We start from the raw sequence: 10,997 nt of genomic DNA, 5'->3' as shown, positions 1-10,997 counted from the left end.
GCAAACTGCCCTGGCTGTGTGTCCATCCTGCTGCTCCAGGCCCTGAGCAGTGCCCGGTGCCGGGGTGAGGCGGGCAGGCTCCTGGGCAGGGCTCAGCCTGTGTCACCTGCACAGAGAGGAGGAGCAGGCCCGCAGCCCAGGTGAGCTGCTGGAAGTGTCCCTGTGCTGGGACCCCACTGTCCTGGGGAACAGCAGCCACTTGGGGCAGCAGGGCTGGCCTGGCCCCTCTGCCAAAGGGAGTGGCTGCTCCAACCCAGCTCTTCTCCATCTCCAGCACAGTGAAACTGAATCTGGAAAGAAAACCTGTCCCTTTTACCCTGCCAGGGCGGGTCGGGTAAGGTGAGAGGCAGCTCCCTCCCGGTGCAGAGCAGCTCCTAGGCTGGCTGCAGCCCCCTCCCCTGCTGCTGGGGGGGGTCTCTCCTGCGGAGCAGCAGCGAGGCCCTAGGGACCAGCCCACATTCCTGCAGGCTCCTGGAGCTGTCCGTGTACACCCGCTGGGGAAAGGTGCTGATGATCTCATAGTCCGAGTTTCCACCCCTAGGAAAGAACAGCACAATCTCCTCCTACTCATGGGATTCCCCAAGGTTCTGGCTGATCCAGCTGTGCTTATGAAAGAGCAGAAAAAAGGGATTGCAGCCCAAAGTGCAGCCGTGGAGCAGCCTGGCCAGCACACAGCTGCACTGGGGAGGAAGGAGGCTCCTGCACCCCACCAGCACTGAGCTCATCCCGGGCTCACACTAGGCCGGGCAGCAGGAGTGGGGACAGCAGAGGGGTCCCTCAGCCACCTGGAGCTGTCCCCAGCAGGCTGAGGGAGCCCTTGTGCAGCGTTGGATGTTTTGGGACACAGCTGGCTGAGCCAGGCCAAGGCTGCAGATCAGCTTCCAAACCTTGGGGAGGGTGGCACCAGCTGGGTGAGTGCTGGAATGAGGCAAAGGCAGCAATGGGCCTGGATCTGATGGCAATTTGGGGAGGACAGAAGAAATTTTTCTCTGTCGCTGTATGGCAAATGAAATGCTCTGAGCTTCTCAGAGCATTGGAGAGTGCCAGGTGGGCACGGGGCTGTGCCCCAGCTCAGGCTGATGTTTGAAGCTCCAGGAGCTCAGGAACCCTTTCCTGGCGTCCTGCAGAGTCAGGCAGGGCGGGGAGGGAGGGCTGGGCTACCTGAGGTGGGCGAGGAGCTGGCGCAGGTCCCCGATGGTGTCTGTGAGCAGCATCCTCAGCTCGTACGTCTGCTCCCCGCTCTCGGACCTGACGCGCAGCCTGCAGAGCCCAGGGGCTCCAGCCTCCTCTGCTGCCTTCACCCTGGGGTCAGAGAGCCCTGTGAGCCCGGGAGAGAGCTCCTCCCAGCAGGAACAGCCTCCATGGCCCGACCAGGGCACAGGAGTTTGCTGTTTGGAATGTCCTTGAGGTGAATGAGGCCCCGTCTGACCAGGGCCACCCAGACCAACCCAGCAGCCTGAAGGTGCCTTGAGGAGGGTTATGGGCCTTTTTTAGCTTTTTCATTTTAAACCAGGGCTGTCTGGTAAGTACTCTGTCCTACTTCTTTGATTAAAAATAATCTGCTTGGGGTTTTTTTTCATTAGTTATTTGGGTCTTGGCTTGCCAGAAGACTGTGTGGAAAAGTGCTGCTAGTGAGGCCTCCCACCATCAGTTTTCTGGAGGGGTTCTCCATTTACTGTGGCTGCAAAGAGCTCCTTCAATGGTTACAAACTCTTAGGCCTTGGCTTGCTCTCGGGAAAACTTTCACATAAATAAGTGACATTTTGAACAACAGAAGCTTTTGTTAAGAGATGTAAAATATGGCATGTTTGCCATGAAAAATTCAGGGGTTTTCCCAAAGGACCAAACTTGGCCTTTTGTCTGACTATTTCTAAGGTCTAAAAGGGGAAAGTCCATTCCTCAACCGACCTCCCTGAACTAAACCTGCAGGGATGAAATAGGAGGAAGAGGAGATCCTGGCAGGGCAGGGGGTGGGGGGCTGTACCTGTACCCCTCCAGGGCAGCCAGCCCAGGTGTTTCCAGCAGCATTTCCTCGCTGCTCTGCTGCCCATCAGAGCCCTGCAACCAAAGCAGGTGAGTGTGAGCACTGCTGGGCTGCAGGGAGAGCAGCCAGAGCCGGCACAGCCCCCAGGCAAGGGCCAAGTGCCACGTGTGCCCTGGTGCTGCCTCTCTGGAGCTCCCACAGAGCTGAGAGAGGCCCAGGGAGGGGCTGTGGGTGCTGTGCAGGGAGCTGAGTCCAGAGCATCACCCCTGCTCTCCTCCTGGGCTGTCTGGAGCCCCTGGTACCTGTGGAGCTGCTCCTTGGGTGCTGCCCACGCTCCCTCTGTGCTTCAGGGGCTGGGAAACCTCACTGGGATCCCGCTCCCAGGAGCCTTTGGGACCTAGGGAGCAGAGGAGAGATATGTCCGTGTGTGACCTTTGTGACAAAGGTTTTGCCTCCAGAAGAGGCAGATTTGGTGAAAGGAGAGAGCAGCAGCCGACAGGGAGAGCTCTTGGCACCCCAGCCAGGCCCAGAGCAGCTCTCGGTTCCTCCCTGAAGCTGTCCCACTTTGTGCCCCACTAAAGGTTTCATTGTCAGCACCAACAGTGAGAACTGTGCACAGCAGGCAGGTAACTCTGCTGTGAAAAACTTCTGCTGTCCCCATTTTTACAGGCTTGGACATTTTTCACCTTGTGAGGGTAAATTTGTAGGTGTCCATTCCTTTCTGCTTGGATGATTTTTTTTTTTTTACTGCTTAGATAAAGAGGATCTTTAGCTTTAGCCTTGAGGTGACTGAGCACAGTTGTATGAAGCAGGCGTCTCATGAGGGATCCCTGTGCTGGGTTATTTAGTGGAGCACCCACAGCCCCACTGATTTCTGACTTCCCAGCCCTGTCAGATATTGCTTACACAGACTGCAAGTGCCTAGAAGCCAAATGAGGAATCTGTGGCCTTTGATGTCCCATATTGGGCTGTGAAAGTCTGAAGAGAAACCGTCCCATGTTCGGTGCACTTACGGTAAATTTGCCCTGACGATATCTGCATTTTTGGAATGACTTGTTGAAAGGGGCAGTGTTTGCAAGCAGCTCCCCCCAGGCCTGCAGGGTTACCTCAGCATCCTTTCATGTGGTCAAGCTGGAAGGAAGCTTGGCCTTTCAGAAAGGCATGGGGCAGATTTGTTTTTGGAAACCTGCTGAATTTCTATTGTTTTATTACTTGTCACGTCTTGTTCTTGAGCAGGGTTAATGCTGAGAGGATCCTGTGTGTGCTGCTGGCTCCCAGCCCCTGACCCAGAACTGCTGAGACCCTCACATTGCCCTCCTACCACCTGCACTGCCCTGGTAAGGTTTAGGAATCCTCCTCCTCAAGACTGAGCAGCAGTTCGAGGCAGGTTTAAGGTTTTACCTGGGATCCTGGAGGTTTCCTGCACTCTGCTGGATTCTGAAGTCCCCACCACGTGGCCAAGGCCAGGAAAGCTCCCAGGAAGGTCTGGCTTCTGGAACATCACATCCCTCCTGTCAGAGACCTGTAAGCACATCTGAGTGTGGCACAAGCTCCTCTTGCTGCATCTGCGCCCAACAAACCACAGCCATGCCGGGCAGAACCCCAAACCAAGGCTGCACGGGGAGCCCCAGAGCTTTGCACAACCCCCCTTCCATGGGCTGTCCTCACCCCAGAGCTCCCAGCTGGCCCGGCCGTGTCCTGCTCAGGCAGCTGTGCCCTGGTTTCTCCTGGCACAGGGAGAGCCCAGCCCTGGCTGTGCCTGCTGACATTGCAGGTGCACTCCCAGGCCTACACTGGAGTCCTCTGAGGCTCCCTGCCTGCAAATGTGGCTTTGGCTCTCTGCCATTTCTGAGAAATCAAAAACTGGGGCCCAAGAGAACCTCAGGTGGCCAAATCCATTTAAACTGTGGCAAAACAAACTCTCACGCCATCCCCCTTAAAAGGTTCTTGTTCAATCTCACGTAACGAGCTTTTCCAGAGCAACTTTGGAGAACCTTTCCCCCCTCCTTTTTGTGACACAGCCCTTAATTTCCTGCACGTGCTGTCTGTCTCACAGAGCCTGCTGTGCTCTCAGAAGCCTCGTTCCAAGGCAGCCTCCCCGAGGCACAGGAACCCTTGAACCCTGATGCTGAAACGTTTCCTCTAACGGCTGCTGCAGGTGCCCTGGGTGCCTGCCCTGGCCCCAGACACACCTGCACACCCCACAGACCTCAGCCCCCCTTCTGTGGGACCCCCCAGCAGAACCCACCGTGCCCAGGAGCTGGGAGTGGCACTTGCCTGCAAGGGGACCCCGTCGGGGTAGCGTGGCTGCAGCTCGGAGGGGAAATAACCATCCATGATGTCCTGCAGGCATTGCTGAAACAACAGGAGAGCTCCTGCTCACACCTCAGCCTTGCCTGGCTGATCTGCCTGCTGGGCAGCTCCTGTTTGTGGTGCTGTGGCCGTGCAGAAAGGTCTGCGTCACAGACATGGGTTTTCCATCTCTAGAAATTACTGCACAGGACATGAGAGGCTTTACAGGCACTGTGGGGACGCAGCTGGGCTCCTCTGTGCAGCCAGGATCTCTTGTGAAAAATCCTTTCCTTAGGATTTTTCCTCCTGAGAAGCTGAGAGCCTCAGGAACAAAATGCAAACAATGGTTATCTGCTGCTGTGGGATGCAACAGGGGGAGCTGTGATTGGTCTCATGTGGTTGTTTCTAATTAATGGCCAATCACAGTCCAATCTCAGTCAGTCACAAGCCTTTGTTATCATTCTTTTTCTATTCTTGGCCAGCCTTCTGATGAAATCCTTGCTTCTATCCTTTTAGTATAGTTTTAATATATTATAAAATAATGAATCAAGCCTTCTGAAACACAGAGTCAGATCCTCGTCTCTTCCCTCATCCTGGGACCCCAGTGAACACCACCACCACCTCTGCAGGGCCGGGCTGAGCCGTGTCCTGGGGCTCCGTGGGGCTGCAGGGCGGCTCTGGCCCCTCTCAGCCCCCCGTACCTGCGTGGCCGGGTGCTGGTAGGGCCGGAAGGCTCCGTGCTGTCCCACGGTGATCCCGTCCCGGTACAGGGTCACGGGGAGGGGCTCTGCCCACCGCAGCCGAGCCCCCCGCAACGTCTGCTCCACCTGCGAGCTGCCCTCTCCCACCAGCGAGTTCAGATCCTTGATGTGCTCCAGGATTAGATCAAAATCAATCTGCTGCTCGCAAAGAACGGCCTCACCTGCGGCACGGGGAGCAGGGTTAGGGGTGGTGGCAGGACATTTATTTATCTGTGACAATCTGAGCTGGGTTGGAGCCCTGACACTGCTGGGCCGCCCGTGCCCTGCCCTTCACACCTCTGCAGGACGTGCTGCAGCCTTTTGCTGTGGCACGGCCCTGCCAGGGCCCCGGGGTGTGTGCTGAACCGCAGGGGCAGGGCAGGGAGGCAGAGCTGGCGCTGCAGCTCCAGTGCCTGCAGCTCCAGTGCAGCTCCTGCAGCCCACCCTGGGCTCCCTGCTCCTCCCAGCAGTGCTGTGCTGTCCCTGTGCAGGGTGAGGAGCTGCCCCAGCTGGATGAAGCAGAGGGATCAGTGGATCAGGTGCTGAGCAGGTGCCAGTGGCAGCAGAGGCAGCCGCCTGCAGCAGGGCAGGGGCTCTGCCAGGATGTTTGTCTGGGGCTTTGAGGGCTGTGATGGGGCACAGGAAAGAAGTCAGAAGAGGAAATGAGAGGAAAGGTCTTAGCTGAGTGGAAGTCCTTGCTTGTTCTGCTTTTTGTATGAGTTGCTAAAGGATGACGAGAAACAGGTCAGTGGGCTGAAACCAAAACTGTTCCTGCTGCTCTCCCTCTTCTCTCCCCTCCTGCATCTAAGGGAAGCTCTGGTCTAATATTTCCATGGTGGTTAGGAAGCAGCACTGGCTCGACAGTACAAATAATTTTCTTTTTTTCCCTCTGTCACCACTCCCTAAGGAGGCAGTGCCAAAGCTGCTGGGCCCCAGAGAGCAGAGCCAGGTCCCAGTGAAACCCTCACATGTGGCAGGGAGGAAAGGCAAACAATACTCCCTGATGGAGCAGGCCCTGTGGGTGAGTTACTACAGCTCCTGTGTACACAAAGCACCTGATTCTGCTCTCCACCCACTCTGTGTCAATGTCCAGCAGAGCAGTCGAGCCTCAAACGTGCAGGGGTTGTGAATTCTGCAGGAAGCAGCTGCTCTGAGGTCTCCTCCTGCAGGGCTGAGCCATCAGGTTCTCTGCCCTTCCCCCAGCAGGGTGCACAAAACACAGGAATATAAAATTCAACCTTCTGCTGGGCTCCTTGTCTGTGTCCCCGAGAGCGGCTGTCGGGAACATCTCGGGTCCCAGATCCCGAGGGTTTGGTGCTTTACCCGGCCTGCAGAGGCTCCCTGCGGGCGGCTCCTCTCCATCCCGGGCTGCTCCCGGCTCCTCCGGCTGCTCCCGCGCCTCTCCAACCCAGACCAGCCCATAATCGCTCAGGAACCGCTGCAGGAGCAGAGCCAGAGCCTCAGAAGCGGGACGGGGAGCCCGCAGGGGTCAGCTGTGCCTGGCAGGGGCAGGGAGGGAGCTGGGACGGGATTGTCCTGGGGCTCCTGGCCCTGGCGGGGCAGCGAGAGCAGCTCCAGCAGCACAGGGAGAGGGAGGAGGGAGATCTGCAGTGCCACAGGAACCTCCCAAGGCTGCAGGAGCTGGGCATCCCCACAGGCCTGGCAATCAGGATGAAGCTCACAGGAGGCACAGGTGTTTGTGCGGTTAAATCCTCCTCCTGCTCCTCCTTTTCAGAGGGGAAGGGCTGTGAGGACCAAAGGGCAGCTTGGCAAAGGCCAGAGTGGGACTGCAGCGACCCCAAAGCAAAGCAGAGCTGGCTCAGGGCAGGCACAGCAGCCTCACCTCCATCTCCCAGACCTGGCTCTGCAGCTGAAGGCACCTCAGCTCCAGCTCCTCTGTGCTGCGTGGGTCAGGAGCACCTGCAAGAGAAAAGCTGCTGCTCCTGTGAGGATCCCCAGGAAGAGCTGTGGGTGCCCTGTGAGTTCCCACCCGTAGCTGGAGGGGACAAAATGCACCCTGCAGGGTCTGACAGTGCTGCTGACAGACGAAAAGATCATTGTGAACAGCCCCAGGGAAGTTTTCTGCCATGGGATGTAAGAGCCAAAATGAGGGATGAGGGATGTGGGACTCCAGGGGCTCTCCAAATGCAGTTTATTGCATCCAAGAGATTACAGCAATCCAGGGCTCTGGGTGACAGAGCTGTGCCCACAGCTGTCAGCTCCAGCTGCAGGCAGCCTGGAGACCCTTTGGTTCAGGTTACAATGCATTATGTACTTTGCTGAGCATCTTAATACAGTAGAACCAATCTATACCTTAACCATTATCTATAGCCTATCATAATTACTGTAATTACCATATTCATGTTACTGTTCTCCAATCATTAAAAGTCAGTACATTCCAGTTTAAGCTAGAAGTTGTTCTTCAGTTTTCTTGCAGTGGAGAATTCTGAGACCTTTTTTCTACTTGCCACATTTGCTGACTTGTTTGCCTGTGCTATCTTTCTGCTTGGTAAAAACATCTCCTTGTTTGGGGTGGGTTTATCCTTTGCTCTAAGCCATAAAAACCCCTTCTAACTCACACACCCTTTGCCTCCTTGGTTATCCAGCAAGACTGGCTCAGCAATTCTTTTCTTCTATACCAAAACTTGCTTCCATCTCTATTCCTTCTTCAGACTCTACATTTAAAGATCTTTCTGCCGAGCACAGATATCTGTGAGACTCTCTTGTCCAACTTTCATCCCCGCCAGCACTGGGAGCTGCAGTGAGAGGCGCTGTGGGCAGCCCAGGCTGGGATTGCTTGGCTGCCCCATGGAGCCCAGGAGGAGCAGGCGGGCCCTGCAGGCCTGGCTGGCTGGCACAGCGCACGGCTGTGGTTTCACAGCCACGTTTGTGCTCAGAGCTCAGGAAACGGAGAGCTCAGCACGGCCCTGCCCACGGGGGCCCTGCAGGAAGCTGTGTGGGCTCCAGCTGGGGCTGGGAAGCTGCTGGGCCCCGGGAAGTGAGCGGGCAAAACCCCTCAGTGACTCACTGGGGCTGGTTCAGTGTAGAGCCAGGCTGGCCTGGCATCTCCAAGTGGGGTTTGGTTTCTCCCAGCTGTGAGGAGCTGCTCTCCTGCTGTTTGAACCCTTTGCTGCTCCTCTGCCCATCCTGGGCTGCCTGTGGTTGGCTTCACGCCCACGGAAACCCAGAAAGGGGTCAGGAAATGATGTTTTACACAAGAGCAACAGCCACAGAGTGCAGCTCTGCCCTGGGACGTGGCCCCTCTGTGTGGCTGTGCCTCACCAAGGAGGCTGCTGGCTTTTGGAGCCAAGGACAGGATCCAGGATCCAGCTGTGCCCAGGCCTGCCCTGCAGCTCTGCACAGCTGCCACAGGCAGAACAATTTTTACCTTCCTCTTCCTGAAGAGTCTTTATCTTCTCCTCGAGCTCAGCGATCCTCCTGTCCTTGAGGGGCAGAACAACGGCCTGGGTCAGGCCTGGGTCAGGCCTGGGTCAGGCCTGGGCCTCAGCAGCGCCAGGCACAGCTGGCACAGTCAGCCAGGGCTGGGGCAGCTCCTCTCACCCCACCCAGCCCAGGGCAAAGGGCTGAATCGCCCCACAAACACCTGAATGAGGCTCAGGGGAGGGCTGGGATAAATAGAGAGCTCCAGGAGGGGTGACCCAGCTCCCACCCTCCCCCTGGGTGCTCCTGCTCAGACCTGCAGGGACGGGCTGAGCTAGAAACTAAACCACTGCAGCCACTTCTTAAACAAACCTCAAACCAAACAAAAAACGGTATTTATTCTAAGGTTTTAAAGGGTATTTGTGCTAAGGTTTTAAAGGGGATTTATTTTAGATTTTAAAGGGGATTTATTCTAGTCAGAGAGGGCTGCTCCAGGATGGCTCTGCTGTGTGAAAACAAAAGGGGAGATGCATCACCACAACAGGAGGGAAAAAACGAATTCTGAAGGCAAAGGGCTGCTGATGTTAGTGCCAGGGTGCTGAGAGTCGCTGCTGCAAGGAGTCCCACAGGGGCTGCCCCCTCTGCCACCCCAAGGCCTGATCCCACTGCTCTGTTGCTTTGTAAAGGGCTCCTTTGGGTAATTAACAGCATTAATTACCCACACAGATTAACTGAGCCCACACAAGGTCTGGGAGGTGGAACTCCTGTGGCAGGGGACACAGCAGGCTCGGCAAGAGGCTGACTTTTACCTTCAGCTGGATTTCCTGTGCCTGTTTATCTACTTTTTGTTCCAACAGGGAGATTTTTTCTGCCAGAGAGGACACAAGCTCCATGTCAGCGTGAGCTGCACCTGAAAGCACAAACACCTGTGAGCAGGGCTGCTGGTCTGCCACAGCAGGGAGGGCATTTTGGATAGAAATCCCTTAATTCCTCATTGTGTGTGCGAGGGGAGCCACAGGAATGGTCTGGCCTGGGGTGTCACCAAACACTGACGGCCCAGAACGCCCAGAGCCCTCAGGGCTTCACCCTCCGTGTTCCTTTGCAGTGCTGTCCCCCGGAGCAGGAGCAGAGGGAGCTTTGAAAGGATTCCCTGGCCCGGGGGGCACAGCCAGGCCTGGCCGGGCCACTCACCCCCCGCCGCCATCTTGTTTACGGCCGGTTGCCACGGCGACGCGGGGCCCGCTGCGATTGGTTCAGTGCTGGTCACGTGGTGAGCGCAGTAGTACCGGGAACTACAATTCCCAGCATGCACTGCGCGCGTTCTCCCGGGATACCGGGACCGGACCGGGACAGGTCCCGTTCTTCTCCTCAGCCCCGCTCCGCACGTACCCAGCAGCCTGGCCTGAGGCTCCTCCCGATTCCCTCACCTGCCTCCTCGGTCCCTGTTGTCTCACCTGGACCCCACTGATGCCCTGAGCTCCCCCAGTCCCCACCCGGGAGCCTTTCCTGGCTGTCCCCACCCCACTGCTACTTCTGCTGCTCTCCAGCAGCTCGGTCTCGTCTGCTGGAGGTGAGCAGGACAGGCCAATGATCCCCCGGTTTCACCTCCTCCGATGGGGCGTGCACAGAACCACAGACAGGTTTGTGCTCCAGGGACCCCAAAGCCCATCCCATACCCCCCCTCCATGGGCAGGGACACCTTCCTCTGTCCCAGACTGCTCCAACCCGGCCTTGGGCACTGCCAGGGGTGTTGGCTGTGCTCAAGAGGCTGTAATTTCTATTTGGCCAAAAACAGAACTAAATTTGGTGAGTTTTTCTGCAGAATATCCCCCGGCTCTGGGCGGAAGCCGGCGGGCAGCTCACCGTGATGCGGCACACGCCCACGATGTGCGCCAGCAGCACGAGCCCAGACAGCAGGTGCGTGCTCCCAGCACGCCCCAGCGACTTTATTCACTTCACACGCCATCAAAAGAACCAGATCCCTTTTGTTTCCTGTGCTCCCATCCCTTTTTCTGGGCTCCCTCCAGGGTGAGGGGGCTCAGGGATCTGCGGTGGGCAGACGGAGCTGGGGGTTAAAGGAAGCATTTCCTTTACGTGGGATGTGTATGTGAAATCCCAAGGGATGCCTTGGCTCCAGCTCCACCTGCAGGGAAGGAGGTTTGTTCCTGGCAGCCCTCCCGGTGATCCGGGAGGGTTTCAGTCGCTCCTTGGTGGCTGTGAGCGCAGAGAGACCCAGGGAGAGGCAGAGCCTGAGGGGTTTCAGCTTTGCCTTGAACTTTTCCTTTGGGCGCGCACCCTTGCTTGTTTTTACACACTTGCAAAATCCCCGCTGTCATTCTTTCCGTCTGTTTCTCCGCTGCTCCCAGCCACGTGCTCACCCCTTTACATCCTTTTCTCTTACTTTGCCACTTGGTGTTTCGGCTCTGTTCAGTGGCTCCGGAAGAACTGAAAATATCTATAAATCCATATCTATATATCTATACCATGTATCTAATATCTATCTATAGCTGAAATTTTCCATATTTTGTCACCTATCCCTGCCATGCCGGGGGATGCAGAGGAGCAGCCCCACTGCTCCCGGCCACGTTTGGCACCCTGTG

At 56.8% G+C, this 10,997-nt stretch overlaps 1 protein-coding gene across 1 annotated transcript; it reads right to left on the bottom strand.

Moving 5' to 3' along the window:
* Positions 1-389: 389 nt before the first annotated feature.
* On the bottom strand, positions 390-9,308 carry UBXN11 (UBX domain protein 11; the record flags this gene model as incomplete). Its single annotated transcript, XM_030964739.1, has 11 exons — positions 9,207-9,308; positions 8,405-8,459; positions 6,860-6,936; positions 6,340-6,454; positions 4,978-5,198; positions 4,262-4,339; positions 3,386-3,506; positions 2,287-2,381; positions 1,985-2,058; positions 1,162-1,302; positions 390-537 (listed from the first exon to the last, which is right to left on the bottom strand). Coding segments are annotated over exons 1-11 (1,209 nt in total), but the record flags the coding sequence as incomplete, so codon positions are not given.
* Positions 9,309-10,997: the final 1,689 nt, after the last annotated feature.

The sequence above is a fragment of the Camarhynchus parvulus genome, chromosome 23, assembly GCF_901933205.1.
Source record: "Camarhynchus parvulus chromosome 23, STF_HiC, whole genome shotgun sequence".
NCBI lineage: Eukaryota > Metazoa > Chordata > Aves > Passeriformes > Thraupidae > Camarhynchus > Camarhynchus parvulus.
The sequence above is the reverse complement of the archived record's forward strand: the minus strand, read 5'-3'. Positions and strand labels throughout refer to the sequence as shown.